The 19592-nt window shown below is 43.7% G+C and overlaps 1 protein-coding gene across 2 annotated transcripts in view; it reads right to left on the minus strand.

Annotated features, from left to right (window-relative positions):
* The window catches only part of TXNL1 (thioredoxin like 1), a 29601-nt gene extending 11592 nt beyond the window's left edge, over nt 1-18009 (minus strand). Inside the window, exons 1-5 of one of the 2 annotated variants that reach the window (XM_056138238.1) lie at nt 17772-18009; nt 8820-8916; nt 3373-3546; nt 1885-2007; nt 1081-1150 (exon numbers count right to left, since the gene is read on the minus strand). In XM_056138238.1, the coding sequence (XP_055994213.1) occupies nt 1081-1150; nt 1885-2007; nt 3373-3546; nt 8820-8916; nt 17772-17869 (562 nt within the window). In that variant the 5' untranslated portion in view covers nt 17870-18009. The remainder of the gene's footprint in view (nt 1-1080; nt 1151-1884; nt 2008-3372; nt 3547-8819; nt 8917-17771) is intronic. The other variant, XM_056138239.1, reaches the window with a different exon arrangement.
* Nucleotides 18010-19592: the final 1583 nt, after the last annotated feature.

A 19592-nucleotide genomic window follows, 5' to 3' on the forward strand; every position in this document is an offset into this window, starting at 1 on the left:
GGAAATGATCACTCTGGACAAGAATGGAGTGCTGAAAGGAGGTAAAGGCATATACATGATAACTTTTCAGTATCTGTATTGCAAGCCATAATGCCCCAAAGTGGGGAGAGGGAGAGGGGGTGAGGGAGGGAGGGAAGGAGATAGGAAGAGAGGGAGAGGGAGAGAAAGGGAGTAGAGAAGAGGGAGGGAGGGAGGGAGGCGAGGGAATGGGCAGGAGGGAAACTCAGGACATTGGTGGTGAGAAACCTGCAAGCAAGGTCCCCGTGTTGAAACATTGTATGAGTGAAACCAATGAAGAACAAAATTGTTACAGTGTGTCTCAAACCGTTACTTAAAAACACATTTCCACAGTGCTTTCTGTTTTTGTTAAGAGTGCCACAGTGAAGCTGCTCAGGCACAGAGGGTTTGGGGGGCCACCAGGGCTACCCATGGAAGAACTCAGGGAGTACAGAGGATCAAAATCAGGGTCACAAGTATATAACACATGCTCTACCTTCAACTGCATTTGCTTTTACAAACTGAAATTTTAAAATAAGGTATAATTACTGAATAATATACAAAATTTAGTGTAACCCCCCAAATTTGGAATCTAATAAACAGGGTAGGTATCAATGACATCACCCAACCAACAATATAAAAGCAACCAGAAGACGAAATCCTAGTCCCCGTTCTATCCCCAAGCATAAATAAATCAGAAACAAAATGAGAGTGATGTTAAAAAAGAAAATTTCTTATTTAATGAACAAGAATGCCAAGGCTGCAAGACCACATTCACCAGGTCATAATATGTGTAACAAAGCTAAAGCTATAAATCAAGTAAAGACAGAGTCATTTTTTAAATTTTATCCATTCCAGGAGTGGCCATAAAACAAATTTCTCAGGCCAGGGAGATGGCTCACAGGGGTCTGTCTGGAGTGCATGCTTTATACACGGAAGTCCTAGATTTGCCCCTTGCACTGCATGGTCCCCTGAGCACCACTGCATACAGCCCAAAACGGCACCCGCAAGCCCCCAAATAAAAGTTAATAAATACATGCTAAAAGGTCTACAGACAGAAAATTAAACCTGACCAACACTCACCATTATCTGGCCCCTGAAATTTCATTGAATAAAGCTTAACAGGTTGATTGAATGCCACAGTAATAAGGAGCTGTGAAGAAAGTAATAATTTCATTTTAAACAGTCTCTTGAACACCTTCAATATTAACAACTGCTAAAGATAATTAAAATATGAGGTCAAAAATAATTCATCTAACAAAATCAATGTAATATAGAGAATAGGTAAATTGAAAGTAATTAGAGTAACATTTGAAAAATATTAACATCTAGGATTAACCCAGAATCAATCCCCGTCACCCCATATGGTTCCCTGAGCCTCACCAGGAATGATTCCTGAATGAAAAGATAGAAGACCTGAGCATCGCCAGGTGTGGTCCCAAAACAAAACCAAACTCAAAAAAAGTACATTAAGAAAAACAATTAAGATGGAGATAAAGAGGCTTGATCAAGGGAGAACCAAACTACTTCCTCTGGACAATGAAGTAAAGTAATAGGTTTCATCTGGGAATGAGGGCTAAATGCTGAGGGAATGCTCATTTAATTAAGAAAGATAGTAGGTCAAGGATAAACAAAAGAATTTAACAGTGGTGAAGGCTCAATTCAGAGACCAAACCAAAGTTCAGAGACTCTCCCTAAAGCCCTGGAAGTTGCATAGGCAGAGAGAAAAAGGTGAGTCAGCTTGGTCAAAGAAATGGAAAATAGTGGTCACCTGGGAAAAAGAGACATATAGCTATGAGATGGAGTGGGTTTATTAAGGCTTATATGTTGAGGCATGTATGGATCTACATTTGGTCCTAACAAGCCTTAATTTAAGCATATAGTTACCTGCTCATCACAATCAGATTCCAAGAAGCTTGGGTCTTTTCGTAAACAGTTGTCAAATCCATGCTCATCACTCTCATTAAGACATTCACAACCAGCTTTGTTAATAAAAGGCATTAAATCCATCTGGAAAAAGTTTAAACAATTCTTTAGATAGTTTGAACTGAGTAATAAAAAATTGAATTGAGTAATAAAAACAGTAAGAAACTTAAATCTGTGGTTCTCTTAATATGAGGCACTTTAAAAGACAACCCACAAGCCAGAAAACTAAAATAGGAGGAAGAGACTTGCCTGCACGTGGCTGCACGGCCAGGACCCTGGCTGAAATCACTGCCCCCACATACAGTCCCCTGAGCTTTAATATGGGGAAGAACCCTGAGCACCTCTGCGTGTGACACGAACATCCGCACACACACTAAAAACAAAGCAAAACAAAAACTACCAACTCTTCAAAGGGGCCAGTGAGACAGTTCGATCTGTAGAGCACATAAATTCCCAGCTCAATTCCCAGCTCCACATGGCTGCCCAAGCTGTGCGAGGTGGAGCCTAGGTGGCAACACCACCAGGCAGCACCAAAAATTGAACTCAAACCTTCTACATGCAAAATATAGTGCTCCAACTCTCTGAGCTATCTCTCTGGCATGGCAAACTCTCCTTTCAGAAAAGCATGCATTTCATCTACTCAACAAGAACAATTCTAAGTTTACAAGTACAGATTACCAGATGCATATTTATATTTTTATCACTAAATTTTTACTACATTTATTTTACTCAGGACACAAATGCATGTATATGTGTTCAAAAGACTGAAATTTTTTATGTGTCAAATAATTATCAGCCCCAGTTCAATCCTTAGCACCAAATACAGTTCCCTGAGTACCACCAGAAGTGATCCCTGAGCACTGAGTCAGAAATCCTCAGGAAGACCTGAGCTCTGCCAAGTATGGCCAAAAACCAAACCAAAACAAAATTTATAAGTCATGTTACCAATGCACATTTCTTCATTATTGAGGAAAAAGAATAAAGTAGACGCTCAAAAATAAGTATTAAGTGGCTGAACAGATGGCTCAAAGGAGCCCCAGGCTTGATTAGTACCATGGTACCATGGTCCTGAGCATTGCAGGATGTGGACTCCCCAATGCAAAAAAAATAAAAACAGTAGGCACATGTAGCTTAGTGACAAAGCACCTTCCTTGCAAGTGTGAGGTCCTGGTTTCAAGCCCCAGTACTGCAGGAAAAAAAAGTAAATAGCTCTTCAATAGTTTAGAAAGCAAATTTTTAAAAAGTGACATTAAATTAGCTTGAGAAATTTAGAAAGACTATCTTAAAATGAAGGGTCATGGTTATAATATATAGACAAAGCACAACAGTAAGCTAAATTTTGACAGCCTTTACTCTTTTGAGAGTGTTATTAACTAATACAAAAACAATCTCATTTGACCAGAGTGCCCAGATGCTAGCTGGGAGGCTTTGGTTTTTTAGTCTACATACATAGCCTTTTGGAATATCTGCATCCTCATTGCTTCCAGGATCGTTTTCTAGATGCTGTTTGATTTTCTCTTCTAATCCCACAGCATCTGCTCCTTGATACTGATCAATTCTCACTTTGTTCCGAAAAAACAAAAATGTAGGTGTGGCCGAAATATTGTTGGTGGCAGCTGTTCCCTAAAAATTGATAAGTTAGATGGCATTATTAATTAATAATAAACAACTTTTAATTATTTACTGAACATTTCTATTAAAGTTAAATATCAGATGCATGGAGTAAAACCACAAAGTTCTATCAAATTTACTTATGTAAAAACAGGCATATTCATAATGTGTGAAACTGCATTACCCTTATATCCATAATGATGAACAGTCTTGCATTTTCATCAATCTTAAATACTGCAGCCCTAGAACAGTTAGCTGCAAACACAAAAACAGTGCTTTAAAACAGCTTTTCTCACCTTCTTCTGACCGTGGACCTCCTCCAGCCTTGTTTCCTTCCTATGGGTCCCTGTTCCACTGGCTGGCACACTGACAATTGTGCTGTGGCCCCTGCACTTTTGTGATTTTTCATCCATGGCCTCTTTTAAATATCCTAGGGCCCAGTTGGGAAACACTACACCCACCAGAGAGCTCTCCTGATTAAACCTGTTTCTCAGATGAACTACTAAACACAGCATTCAAAATGGTCAATACAGGGCTGGAGTGATAGCACAGCGGGTAGGGCGTTTGCCTTGCACGCGGCTGACCCGGGTTCGATTCCCAGCATCCCATATGGTCCCCTGGGCACCGCCAGGGGTAATTCCTGAGTGCATGAGCCAGGAGTAACCCCTGTGCAGTGCCAGGTGTGACCCAAAAAGAAAATAAAATGGTCAATACAAACCACTGTTACTGTGACAAAAGTACCAATATGAACAACAGTAGAAATATTGGAACACAACACTGGGTGAGAACTGCAGCTGAGTATGCAAATGCAGCAAAAAAGCATGTACATTCCCCCTGGTCAGCACAACACCAGGAGGAAGGAAAGAGGGTAAAAAGCAAAATATGTTAGAGGTAGGGGACTAAGAAAATCAAGGAAAAGCTAAGATTTTTATACACGGTCAAATGATCAAATGTGTGTAAAGATGCACTGGGGGTATAAGTAAAATGAGCACAATCAGTCCTGAAAAGAGGGTAATATTCTTTGCATTGCAATTCTCACCCAATTGATTATACTCTTACGAAAATGGCTTCCAGTCTCCTAACAAATATGCTGCAACAGGGATGGGGATTGCTCAAAATGAGGGAGACTAGCATGCATGAGGCCTAGAGCCTGCCTTTTACCCCACAAGGAAACCCAAGTACACTGCAACAGCTATCATTTTCAATTCTATTCTGATTCCAGAATATTACTAAGACTGACTACTGAATGGAAAATGGCTGATAATCATCTCCGTATAGCTTAAAATTTTTGTGAAAAATATATAGGAAATAGAAAAGCATATACACACGCACACACACACGTACACATATCACCTTGCATACTCAAATATGAAGAGATATCAGCACATCTCTTTAAAAAAAAAACAGCAAAAAGAACTCTGGGTCTTCTCCAAGTGGGTAGTAGGGCGGGCAACCGCTCCCCACACCCCTGAACTTCCAGAAGCCTCGGCAGCAACACCTGCATCCCACAATCACCACCATGTAAGCTCCCTGCCTGGTTAAATAACTGGATTTTCTCGAGTGTGCGACCACATTTCCAAACACTACAATACTAACATCTCAGTTAAAGCACACCAGGTTGGATGGGAATGTTATGTAGAAGCCAACAAAGGTTGGGGTTGGAGCGCTAGTACAGAGGGAAGGGCATTTGCTTGCACACGGCCAACCCAGGTTCGATTCCCAGCACCCCATATGGTCCCCAGATCACCGCCAGGAATAATTCCTGAGTGCAAAGCCAGGAGTAACCCCTGTGCATTGCTGGGTGTGACCCAAAAAGCAAAAGAAAAAAAAAAAAGGAAGACAACAAAGCTTAAGGAACAAAACATTAACAGAGAAGGCTCAACTAGCAATAACAGCTTACTAAACCTCAGACAAGGACTTAATGTGTCCATGGTTAAAACTGTAACACCAATTACAATTGATATAATTTTCACAAATATTTCTTTTACTAAGGTATTTTTTAATAATTCCATTAGCCATGTAGTGGTAACAAGCAATACAAAATAAATTATTTCAGGTCTGCTGAGGACATAGGCTTGAGGGGTGGTTGGGAAAATGGGGACAATGGTGTTCCAAGGTTTTATAGTCTCTGGGTCTTGGCAGTTGATGGGATTACACAGCGCCGGGTAAAACCCTGCTCCTGCAAACACGCGGCCACTCTTATCATCTAATTCTTACTCTAGAGAACCTGGCAGGCTACCAAAAGTATTCTTCCCACACGGCAGAGTCTGGCAAACTCCCCGTGTTGTATTCAATATGCCAAAAACCAGTAACAATGATGGGTATCATTCTCCTGACCCTGAAAGAGCCTCGAATATGGCACTTTTTAAAATCTCAGGTCTAGGACAAAGGAGAAGTTACTGGGGCCTGCTCGAAGCAATCGAACAACAGGATGACAGTGACAGTGAGTGGTGTTCCAAGGTAAGGTCACAGTGATGGTGGAACTGAGGTTAGAATATTGAATGTGTGAACATGATGGCCTCTATCTGTATTGCAAACCATAATGCCCAAAAGTAGAGAGAAAGAGAAAAACTGTCTGACATAGAGGCAGGGGGAGGGGTGGGATGGGGGGGGGGACTGGAGGCATTATCCCTAGTGGTGGAAAATATACACTGGTGGAGGGATGGGGTTGGAGCAATAGTACAGAGCGATAATTCCACCATTGTATGACTGAAAAACATGAAAGTTTCGTAACTATCTCACAGTGATTCAATTAAAAAAGTAGAATACTGAATGCCTATAACATGCTTCATGAACAACTTCATCAACCACAGTGTTAAAGCGGAAGAAAAAAAAAGATTTAAGGAAAAAAAAGGGCAAATTTTACATAGAAGTATCTTTGATAAATCTTATGAATTAAAACAAATCATGACAGACCTCTTAAAATGGAGACACAAATGTCAACTATAATATGTAATTTACAATTTTCCATTATCACAAAAGTAAAGGGACTGAGTGAAATCTGTATTAATATGTGAATATGATCAATGCACTTTCAAGTCCATATAAAATGTTCATGATATATTCTACATTTTTCTTTCATACTAACTTTTCAAAACCCTATGTCTATTTCATGTAACATTCATCCCAACTGAACTTGCAACTCCTCAATAAGCACCTGCAGCTATGGCTGCCAAACAGTTCGGATTTTATCCCACAGGAGATGATGCAGATTAGAGATTTGAAATAAGAGAATACTATGCAGTGCCAAGAAAGAACAAAATCAGGCAATTTGTAGCAACATGGATGAAACTAGGGGATATCATGCTGAATAAAGTCTTTTGGAAGAAATAGGCCAGATACAGAAAGATCTCTATTTGCAACTTAAAGATACATAGCTGGTTGGCAAGGCAACACAATGGGAAAACTGATCTACAAAAAACTGACTGGTGGGAATGGAGTGGGGGTGGGGAATGCATCTCTGAGGGAGGGAGCTTGGGATCCTTGAGTGAGGGAGGGGGCATCATGGGTATCACACAGGTGATAGGTATGGTACTGGAATAATGTGCATGAGAAACCATTATTAATAGCATTGTAAACCATCCAATCTCAATCTTTTTAATTAAAAAAATAATAATGAAATAAGGGCCCAGAATCTCCTCCCCCATCTCCCAAATTTACCAGTAGGCCTGGCAGTGACACCTATAAATTGTCCCTGGGGCTGTATAATCAATGGCTACAATCCAGAGACTTGGAAATAAAGCTCCTGGAAGAAAGCAACAGAGGCCTCACCCGTGAGTGAATCTGCTGTACAATCGTATTCTAAATTTTAGAATTCCTGGACCTCTCATATTCTACATCACTGATGTACCAAGAGTAGCACACAACACTTGACTGGGTTTAACAAACATGTTAGTTATCTCTAATAGAAGGGCTTAATGAATCTAGGATGATATACAACAATCTTCATACACTTTGCTCTAAGGAAATTTTATTGGACCCTTTCTGGTGGATTATCACAACAAGCAATATAAAATTGTTTCAGGGGGGCATGGTTTGGAATTTGGGGTGGAAAAATTCAAAATATGGTGGTGGGAAGGTGCAACGGTGGTGAGATTGGTATTTGATTAACAATTTTATAAAAATAAAATACAGCTCAAAAAAAAAACAAGGGTCCAGCAGCCAGAGCAATCATACAAGGCATAAGGGCATTTGCCTTGCACGCGGTCAACCTGGGTTCTATCTGCAGCATTCCATATGGTCCCTGAGCCCACCAGGAGTAAGCCCTGAGCACCGCCAAGTGTTCCCCCCCAAAACATACCCCCCCGGCCCAATAAACAAATAAATAAAAGTCCAATGGACTACTCTTCAGTGATAAGAGAGAACAAACTCATGCAGCAAGTGACTTTACAGAATGAACAATAAAAACAACATAGGGCTAACAAAACTCACTCCCAAGCTACTAACTAGAAAATATTCTGAAGTTCATTTCGTATTCAGAAATATAAAAAAGATAAAGCTTCCTAGACCATCCCTCTCACCTTAAAAAGAATGCTACAGAGGTGGGGTTTTCTTTTTTCAGTCATAAATAAGGACTATATTTTTATAATGTGAAAGTGAAGTGTTACTTCAATTAACAAATACTTAGAAATTAAAGAAAAAAGTGAGGTGAGGTGGAGGGGAAATAAAAGAATAAATTAAAGGAAAAACTTTTTAAATCCCTGGGGAAGAAATACAATTTTCAGCATTAGAGTCTTCCAAACTATTCCCCATGATCTCCCCCCATTTTTCTACACATGCAAATACAGAACTGTCACATAGCCATTCCAACCAAGTAATCAGGGCAATCTACCTACAGCGCAGGGCTCAATCAACAGTAATCAAGACTTTAAAGTTTCTGCTGAGTAGAGAGCTTTGTAAGGAAGATACAAATTGATCAATTCAAATAAAACTACCACCAGAAATTATCTGGCATAGCTTTCTAATCAGCCAATATCTCAGTAGCAGAAGATATAATTACAGATTGCAAAGGAAAACAAAGAACTTCCAGGTGAACTATTAAAGAATGAAATATTAGATTTATATGTGGATATGAATATAAACAAGCCAGATGCAATTAATATTAGACTACCCTTCCTGACTAATGCAGCCCTAATGATATTTGTAATAATCATGTCAACATGTTTTCCTGTCTTCAAAGGAACAAGTACAATGCGTACAAAGAGATAATGAGTTAATAAAGGATGATACTAATGTCGAATTTCAAATTGATATGTAAATAAGTTTAAAGGACTTCTTTCCCTTACCTGACACTGATGAACATCAACTTCCAAGAAAACTGCCTGTGGATACTTATTACTCATAGAATTGAATGCTGGGGCAATCCTTAAACATGGTCCACACCTAGAAGACAAAAGAGATGCTGGATAAACGAATGCCAAAACTACTCATCTGTATTCTTTAAAAAAATAAATTATCGATTCAAATATAAAATAAAACAAATTCTGATGATCCTGGTTTCAGACATTATAGTTTTTCACACTGGCTATTTAAATACATATGCATCAAAAGAGTGAGGTAGTATAGAGCAGGGGCTGGAACAAGAACACAGTGGATAAAGTGCTTGCCCTGAACACAGACGACGCTGGTTCAATCCCCAACATCTCATATGGTCCCCCAAGCTGGCAAAGAGTGATCCCTGTGTACAGAACCAAAAGTAACCTCTGAGCATTCTTGGCTGTAGCCCAAAAACAACAACAAAGATAGTACAGAGAATAGAGCGCTTGTCTTGCATACCAGTTCAATCTACCTGTTTGATCCCCAGTACCACCCAAACAACACCAGGAGTGACCCAGAGCACAAAGCCAGAACCCTTGAGCAATGCTGGGTGTAACCCAAACACTACAAATACATACAAGCATAATATGCAAATAAATATAACAAAAAATTTTATTAATTCTTAAAATAAATCTTTGGGGCTGGAACGATAGCACAGCGGGTGGGGCATTTGCCTAGCATGTGGCCGACCCTGGTTTGATTCCTCTGCCCCTCTCAGAGAGCCCAGCAAGCTACCGAGAGTATCCCGCCTGCACGGCAGAGCTTGGCAAGCTCCCCGTGACATATTCGATATGCCAAACACAGTAACAAGTCTCACAATGGAGATGGTACTGGTGCCCGCTCGAGCAAATCGATGAACAATGGGAGGACAGTGCTGCAGTGCTACAGTTCTGTTCTGAGAAAAATTAAAGAAGATCTGAACAAACGGAGATTATACTATTATACAGTTAACTCTTCTCAACTTGTCTGGTGAGTCAATGGGGTGAAAGGGAGTATATTTTCTTATATAAATTAATCAAATTATCTAAATATACTCAGTGCCAAGAACTGAACCCAGGGTCTCACACACAAAGTATGCATTCTACAAATGTCTATTATCTAAGTCATTCTCAGGTTCAGAGGTGAGACATTCCATTGCTTGATATAAGAACCATAATGAAGTTTTATAAAACTCACAAGTTTAAAGGACCAAAGATAGCACAGGGGTTAAGGCGCTTGCACTGCACACAGCTTTACCTAGTTCAATCTACAGCACTGCCTATGTTATCCCAAGCAACACCAAGTGACCTTGCCGTAGAGCCAGGAATATGCCCTGCTCACCACCAGGTGTGATACCCCCCCTCCAAGAAAGAAAATTAAGTAGTGGGCTGGAATGCATACTTTGATGTGGTAGTCTGGGTTCACTCCCTAGCACCCCCACTTTGAGAGAATACAGCAAATATTCTCTAGTTTCCTGCCAACACGCGAAGAGCCAAACTCACAAAACTAGTACTTTAAAACTGATCTGGCCAACCAAAATTAACAATTAGAATTTAAGTCTAGAAAAGGGACACTTGCCCAAAAAAAGACCAGACCTAATCGTAAGCAGTCAATGCACTGTAACACTGTAGCACTGTCTTCCGGTTGTTCATCAATTTGCTCCAATAGGCACCAGTAACATCTCTATTGTGAGACTTCTTGTTACTGTTTTTGGCATATTGAATACGCCATGAGGAGCTTGCCAGGCTTTGCCATGCAGGCGAGATACTCTTGGTAGCTTGTCGGGTTCTCCGAGAGGGATGGAGGAATTGAACCCCAGTCAGCCTCATGCAAAGCAAACATAGGCCCTACCCTCTGTGCTATCCATTAGTAACATAAAATAGCTAGCTATTGTTCTTTAAGCACTTAAGATGTCATGCAACTTACATGACAATAATTAATGTTGCCTCATTTAAACTTTACAATTCCTCATTTTAGAGACAACAATGAAGGGCAGAACTGGAATTTAATCTCAAAACCCAGTTCTCAACTTTTACTGTACTATTTCAAAATAAACCCTCAAACACTGTCCTACACAATTAGTACATTTTGTCATTTCAAACCTAAATGTCAAGATTAAAGCTATTTCTATGGGGCAAGAGAGACCACATGTGTGAGGGAGGCTCCGAGTTTCATCTTAGAAGTACAAGGTGTGCCCCGAGATGGTAGCTGGACAGTGAACAAGGACATGTTCCGGCAGCACCTGAACACCCAGTGTGGCCATTATTTTAGAAAGGGTATGCCTGGAGAGAGAGAGAACTCATTAGGCCCCGTATAACTGGCCCAGCACCACTGGCCCAGCACCACGAGGGACCCCAAGCATTGCTGACAGCAACCCCCAAGCAGAGTCAGATGCAGCCAGTGAGAACCACTAGGTGTGGCCTATAAAAATATCTGGTGGAAGGCTCCTACTCTGCTCAGTAGGCAGCGGAACAGGCTGTGCACACACTGGGACCCGCGTTCCAGCCCTGCTCCATGTGCCAAGCACCTCCAATGTTTCTGGGTGTGGCTGGAGGCCACTGAGCACCACTGGGGAGGCCCTGATGGTACCCAGCATTGCAGAGTCCAAGCAGTTCCCATCTCTAGATCCTAGCAGGACTCACCAAGGCAATTTGGCCAAATATCACCAGAAGTTCCTGGGTTCTCAGCAATGCAACAAAGATCCCCTGCTCGCATCTCTGAGCACAACCAGGAGTAATTCCTGAGTGCAGAGTCAGTTGTTAATTCCTGAGCATTGCTAGATATAACCCAAAAAGCAAAAAAAAAAAAAAAAAAAAAAAAGATGATTTTGGGGTATTGTCATTCTTAATCCACTACCTGGATTAATCACTTTGAAAATTATTAAACTACACATTAAAGTCAAGAGTTCAACGGGCTGCCAGTAAGGCTATGCATGTAGTAACCCAGACCCTGGCCCCAAGGTCCCCCCTAACACCAGGAGACAACCCCACAAGTACAGAGACCTGAGCATCCCCTAGGCACTGCTGCGTATGATCTACAAAACAAACCAACAACAAACTATAAATTGTAAGATTTCTGTATACAAATATTAGAATTCAGTTTTATGGCTTACAAAAAACAAACATGGAACACTCTTTTCTCCAGGGTTTTCTCTTTTCTCACCATACCCTACTTATCTAAAAGGCTATGGAACTCACTAATATCTGCCTGGGCACTGAGAACTGCCAGGTATGCTATCTTTGTACTACCGGAAACTACCATCAGTCATCAACAACTGTGCAGAATGTAAAAATATTCCTACATTTGGACAAGCTAGAAGTCAACATTCTAATATTCTAATGATGACTTCCTTTCTTTTTTTGGCTTTTGGGCCCGGTCGTATTTGGGTGATAATGCAGTACAAAGGGATCAAACCCAGAATTCCTGCATGCGAAGCATACAGGAAGCACACTGAGCTATCTTTCCAGACTATACTAACTTTCTTGCCAGTAACACCTAATCAACTACTAAAAAACCACTAACTAAATCAGTTTAAGACACAAACAAACAAAAAATCATTCAGAGCCACAGAAACAGTACAGGGATAAGGCACATGCATACAGTAGGACCTGGTTTGATCCCCAACACTGCATGGTCCAAGCTGAGCACTGAGCCAGGAGTAGAATGAGCACACTGGGTGCAGCCCAAACCCACCCCACCAACCATTCAGACCCAGAACATCACTCAGTGGCTAAGTCATAAGCAAGAGGCCATGAACCTCGCACCCAGTGCCCAAGGTTGCACTGGGACAACACATTCCACCCTAGCACCCCAATCCCAGAGAGTAGAGTCCAGGCTGTGCTATTCAGAATCCCAGCACCCCAATAGTGTGCAGTCTCCAGAGCATCCACAGCCAGGTGTGTGCAAGCCATCACAACTAAAGTGTGCAACCCCAGTGAGCACCGTAATTAAAAACATGCAAGACAAGACGCCCAGTCAGAACTGGCCCCCAGCAAGCACTATAACCAGAATGTGTGCCAGCACCAGAACTAAAGGGAATAAGCCCAGTGAGCACATATGCAAGCACTGCAATGGGACCCCCAGCAAGCTCCATGGCCAAGGGTGCAAGAACAATCAAATGCACACCATCACACCTAAGCATATGTCACCAACCCTGTCATTTCAACAATAAGAAAAAAAAATTTAGTTCATTTTGAGTTTATCTTTTTAACACAGCAGCATATTCAAGTTACAATACCCACTAAAGATAACACTGGCACTGCTTGTGACCGTTAAAATGTACCTGGATGTCTAACATTTTAGATATACAAATCTGATAAATATATACAAACACTGGGGTAAACTATTCTTTCATTCTCTTAGCAATATGGATAGTTACATTTTATTATTCCACTTATATACTTATATATAGGTAGGAGGAGTATTAGAATGTGAACTGAATTTTATACCTGAAACAGCTTGCAGCAAGGCTGTATTAAGTCAATTGAAGGCAACATTTACTGAAAACATCAGGCTCCGTGCAAAACAGAGATGTGCCTGCGTCTTCATTCTGCTTAGGCTGGAGGAAACTTTGCAATCTAATAGTGTGTTCGGGACCTCAGAGATAGTACAGGCAGGGATTCAGGCATTTTATCTTGTACACTGCCAACACCATTTCGATCCCTGGCACTGCATATGGTCCCCAAAACACCGCCAGGAGTGATCTCTGAGCAGAGCCAGGAGTAAGGCCTGAGCATCAGTGTGGCCCCCAAACCAACAAATGGGTAAATAACATGTTCAGCAACAACCTCAAATAAGTTACCTAACCTCACTGTGAACCCATGAATTCCTCATTGGCAAAATGATCATTTTAAGAACTGAATGAGGGCCAGAGAGAAAGAATGCCCCACGAGCCAGGCAGGTGCCCCAGCAATGCCTGTAGTGACCTTAGTGGCCCCTTGAGCATTGCCAGGTATGGCCAAAATAAACAAAAAATTCAACAAGTGAACAAAAGTGCCTAGTCAAGTTCCTTACACAATCTAAATATACAAAATGGTGACTATTTTACTAGTTTAAAAAAAAACACTGAAGGGCCAGAGTGATAGTATAATGGGTAGGGCATTTGTCTTGCATGTGGCCAACTCAGGTTCAATCCCCAGCACCCCATATGGTTCTCCTGAGCACTGCTAGCAGTAATTCCTGAGTGCAGAGCCAGGAGTAACCCCTGAGCATCTCCGGACGTGACCCAAAAAACAAAAATAACCAGTCCAGTACAGGAGTTAAGGCTCTTGCCTTGCATCCTACCCACCTCAGTTTGAATTTCCAGCGCCACAGAGCTCACTGAGCCAGGAAAAATTCCCTGAACTGCACCAATATGACAGAAACCACCCCCACCGAAGGGCAGTCAGGGATGCAGTTTAGTGGTGGAGTGCTTGCCTGCATTTATAGGACCCTTAGTTTGATTTCTCCTCGCACCACATAGGCACCAGAGCACCATTACATGTGGCCCCCAAATGAAAATATACTGCAAGAACTAGGGTGCAGCTCAGATGACAGGCCTTGAATGTGCAAGGCTAGGTTCAAGCCCACGTACCAAGCAAAAGAAAACTTAGAATACTAGAAACCACTGACCTAAGGAAAGTTTTTTAACTGAGCTGGGAAAAGATACCACATATGTAAACATAAAGTTCCAATTTAAACCCCAAATAAGCATTAACTAAAGAAAGTTCAAGGAGTTCAAAACTTTTAGAGCTAAGAAAACATTCTTAGATGAAGATGATGAACAAAGTTTTCATGACATTAAAACTGGCAGTTTCTAGGCTAGGATCTGAAGAGCACAGGCAACAAAAGAAGACCAAACAAATCAAATGTCATCAAAAATATGAAACTTAAGTGTATTTTTAAAAAATGCTATCAGAAAATAAGAAGGCAAAGAACAGGAGAAAACGGTTCCAAATCATACACAGTGGACCCTGAACAAGATGGAGGCCAGCAGTCATAGAAAAACTTAAAAAAAAAAAAAAGTGGGTGAGGGGTACAAAACCACAGCAGAGCGGGTAAGGTGCCTGCCATGTATGAGGTCAACCCAGATCTGATACTCAGCATTCCATATGGTCCTCCGAGCACAACCAGAAGTAATTTCTGAGTGCAGAACCAAGAGTAACCTGAGCATCGCAGATTGTGCCCCTGGCCCCCACCAAAAAAAAAAAAAAATTACCTATAGTCTTCCCTAAACACCTTCAGGAAAATGGTTTCCTAATACAGATACCAAAGGACACCAAAAGCAATTTCTTTGCAGCTGGCCCTTCAAATTATGGGTTCTGCACTTAAGGTTGGTTGAATCTGTAAATAATTTGAAGCCCATGGATATAGAGGGGCAGCTGTTTCTTACTGAAAAGAACACACATATTAAGAGGATCCTCAAAGTTTAGAGCCACTGCTATTCAACAGTTAATTGCATCTGGAAGAGATTAATACCAAAATACATTAGAAACTCTTTTAAAGAGCAACAAAATTTGTTTCTGAACAACAAAAACGCAAACCAAACCAATTCAGAAATGGATCAAGAACGTGAACAGACATCACTCCAAAAACAAACAGCCAAAAAGTACATGAAAAGATGCTTCACATAGGTTTTTTCTTGGGTGGGTGGGGGGAACGTTAACTTTTGAGGCCTTCAGCCTTTCGGCTTTGTGCTCAGAGATCAGAGTGGTCTCTGTGGTGCCAGGAATCTAACTTGGGTTGGTCGCCTGCAAGGCAAGCATCCTGCCCACAGTCCAACTGCTCCAGCCCACATCATTTATCATTTGGGAAATACAAGCCAAACCATAGCTATCACTTCACACTCTTATGGATGGCTACTATCAATAGAGTGCTGACAAGAAAACGGACAAAGCAGAAGTTTCACACATTGATGGATGGTGGGAATGCAAGCTGTGGGAAACAGTTTGGTGGTTTCTCTAAAAGCTAAATGCTTTCAGAATATATATACATATATATATACATATATATATATATCCCAGCAATTCCACTCCCTGTAAAATAACTAAAAGATCTAAAAGAAGGGATCCCCACACCTGAAACTCTCTCAATGAGGTTTCTTGGGCAGGAAAAAGAGGATTTCCTTTCTTGTGCACCAAAGTTCACAGGAATATTATTCGCAATAGTCAACAGGTAAAACCAAAACGCTTATCCATAGATGAGGAAGCAAAACGTGGTTGGAAAAGTTGACTACTACTTAGACTTAGAAAGGAAATTCTAACAGATGCTCTTATCTGAAAGGATCTTGAAAACATATACCAGACCGAAGCAATAATACAGCAGGTAGAGTGCCTTGCATGAGGCCGACCCGGGTTCAATTCCTGGCATCCCATATGGTCCCCCAAGCACGGCCAGGAGTAATTCCTGAGTACAGAGCCAGGAGTCACCCCTGAGCATCGCTGGGTGTGACCAAAAAAGCAAAAAGGAAAAAAAAAAGAATAAAAGAAAACATATACTAAATGAAATACGAAACAGAAAAACAAATTTAATTTTCTGATACATTTTGGTATTAATCTCATTAGCTTTTGGTGGCATCAGGGATGGAAGCTGGGGCTACCACACAAACTCCAACCCTCTGAACCAGGTCCTCAGACCAAGGACACACACACTCTATGAATCCACTTAAATGAGGTATCAAGACTGGTCTATCAGGAGTCTAAGAGGCAAAGTAAGACTGGAAGTTACATGTGACAGATGAGGTGGGGCTAAGGGGTGGGATAGAAAGACAGCTCAATGTCTGAGCACATACTTTTAACACCAGGGAACTGACTTTGATCCCTGGTGTTCTCATCTCCTGGCATCACCAAGAGCAACCCCGACCAGAACTGAGAATGGCCCCCTGAGCACCATCAGGTGTTGAGTCCAAAACCAAAAGCAAACAGATGACAGATGGGATTACAGAGAACAGCTTACAGATGTTCTCCAAGCTAGTGTCCCCGAAGAGGGGGCTGGGGTGGAAGGCAGGGAACGGAGCGGGTAAAAAATCAAGGGGTACTGTCCGACCTTGTGAAGCTTACTTAACGCCCAACTTAACTCAAGGGAAGATCGATCGGTCAAGGCACCCGATAAAAATCTGGGTTTCCTGCTCGTCCACTTCTGAGAAGGCAGCACCCCGCACCCCCCAACACGGGGGGGGGGGGGTTCCTCCAGCGCTCGCTCTCACCAAGGGAGGCTTCCCAAGGACAGTTCAGGTTTTACCAGATTCCTGTCCTCTTTCCTCTTTCGCCACCCCCACCCGTACCCCTCCACCCCCCAAGCCAAAAGTGAAGTCTCTTCGGTCAAACCCAGGCAATCCGGTCACCTGATGACATCGTGGGAAACCAGACGCGATCACGTGTACAGGAGAGCCGAAGCTACCAAAGCCAATAACAACTAGTAATAATAATAATCCGTAAAGTTTCAGAACGTGGAAAAAAAAAGAGACTCCAGATTCAACCACCACCACCACCACCACCCAAACCCCCCTGGCAAAGGGCATTCACGGCTTGAACCGTACAACCCCGGCGGCGGGCGAAAAAGGGTCCCAACCTGAAACCTACCCGAGCCCTCCCAGACATGCGGGGATGCGGGATGGGAATGGGGGGGGGGGGGGTGACGGAGGGGAGCAGCACCCGCGTCGGGGAGTAACTCCAGGCGGAAAGGGAGCGTTTCTCGGATGCAAGGGGCAGCTGGGCTGCAGAAAAGGGGCGGGCGGGGGGGGGGGGGGTTCCGTGACACTGGAGGAGGTCGAGGCGGGCAAAGCCCCTTCAACGCCCAACAGAGCTCGTCTGAGGGAGGACCCCCAGGAGTCGGGGGGCGGGGAGGGGCCCGGCCTGGGCGGGCGGCCGGGGGCTACCGGGGCCGGCGGGGCCCTCGCAGCCCGCGCCGAGGCCTAGCGGGGCGCGCCGGCGCCGGGAAGGCGGCGCGGAGGGGCCCGGCCTCACCCTCGCATGGTGAACTTGACCACGGCGAGTCTGGAGCCCGCGCCGCTCAGCTCGGGCTGGAAATCCGGGTCGCTCCCGACCGGCTTCACTCCCACCATTCTCACGAGGGTTCCCCCGCAGGGCGGCGGCCGCGACGCCACAGACTCCGAAACTGTGAGAGAAAAAAAGAAAGAAAGAAAAAAAAAAAAGGTCGACGAGGCGGGCGGGGAACGGGAGAGAGGTCAAGCAAGCAAGGCCGAGGCCTGGGCAAACGAGGCGGCGGCGGCGGCAGCGGCGACGCTCCCCGGGCTCGCTCAGTGCCGAGTCACGCCAGGGAGCGGAGCGGCCGAGGGGGCGGGGACCGCAGGGGGGAGGGGAGCGCTGAGGCGCTGCGACGCCGAGCGACGCCCAGCAGCCACCGCGCGGCCGCACCGCCGGCGCGGGCGTGTGCGTCACTTCCGCTGCCGTCCGTCTCGTCCAATCCGCAGGCGCGGGCCGGAGTCCCGCCCTCGCCCGAGTTACGCCCGACTGGACGACTTGGCGCAGGCGCAGACGTGGCGCGGCTTCCCGGGGCTCCAGGCGCCTTGAGAGTTCTGCGTCTTCTTCCTCCGCGATTTCCAGGACCCGAGACTCTTTCTCTCCCGGGGGGATTCTTGAGCTGGGCCGAGGGAGCCTCTCTTTTTTTTTAATCAGGGTGTTGTGGCCGCTGCCGCTCAGGCCTGAAGGGCTTCTCCCATTCTTTTTGATCTACTTTGAGCACGGGGGGGCGTTTATTATTGGATCGATTTTGAGAGCGGAGAAAGACGTTTGGGATAGTGCTAAGATTTCAGCCTGGGCCCTCTTCCCTGAGTTCACATGCACAAACAAATGATGGTAGAAAGAATGAGTCTGCAGAGACAGAAGTAGGGGCAAGTTAAAGTTAGACTTTTGAAAGTCATTTGGTGGTGAGTGATGCCCAAGAAGTGTGGAAATGGGGCAAGCCCAAAAGGAATTAAGAACTTGTCTCCAAATGACACCCAGCAAGCCACTCTATGCATAAGAAAGCAATGAATGTTTACACAGTCTTGCCCTCCCTTCTTCCTTGCTCCCCACCACCTCAAAAAAAAATATGTGTCATATATCTAAGTTTCAGACATCTGGACACCCTGGAAACCATCCTGTGGCCCAACAGTCTGCAACCTGTCCATTCTGAGTAATCGGCTTACTAGGACAGAGAGGGATTCAAGAGCTGACTTCATGCTTTTCACAGAGGGGGCCCGGCTTTGATCTGGGGAGTATAACCCAACAGCTGCTTTTCCCGTACAAGCTGTCTCGTTTGGTGTGTGGAGGTTCACTTTTAGTAACAACACACTCTTTTTTTTTTGAGGGGGGAGGGGGAGCAAGGAACTATGCAATGCAGGGATGGAATCTGGGTTCCCAGCAAGCAAAGTTGGTGCTCCACGATAGTACAGCATGTAGGGCGCCTTGCACAGGGAAGACTCTGGTAGATCCCAGGCACCTCATGTGCACCCCCTATCCCCACCAGGAGTAAGTCCAGAGCACAGGGCCAGGAGTCAGCATTGAGCACCGCTCAGTGTGGCATCAAAACAGGCTCTGGAGTTTGCACACTTTTTTGCTCCACTGGGAATCCCCAAAAGTATTCTAGGGCCATGCTTGGCATGTGGGGTAGTGCCTGGTATTGAACTCTGAGCCTCATGACACCAGGCACGTACGACCACTGAACTATTCTCGAGCTTTCAGTTTTATTCTTTAGAATTCCTTCTTTGCTTGTCACTGAATGCATTTCTCTTTGATGTAAATTGTGTACTATATATGCTGCCAGTCTGCTGGATAAAAGGGCCC

This window comes from Sorex fumeus, unplaced genomic scaffold, assembly GCF_029834395.1.
Source record: "Sorex fumeus unplaced genomic scaffold, SorFum_2.1 ptg000128l, whole genome shotgun sequence".
Taxonomy (NCBI): Eukaryota; Metazoa; Chordata; class Mammalia; order Eulipotyphla; family Soricidae; genus Sorex; species Sorex fumeus.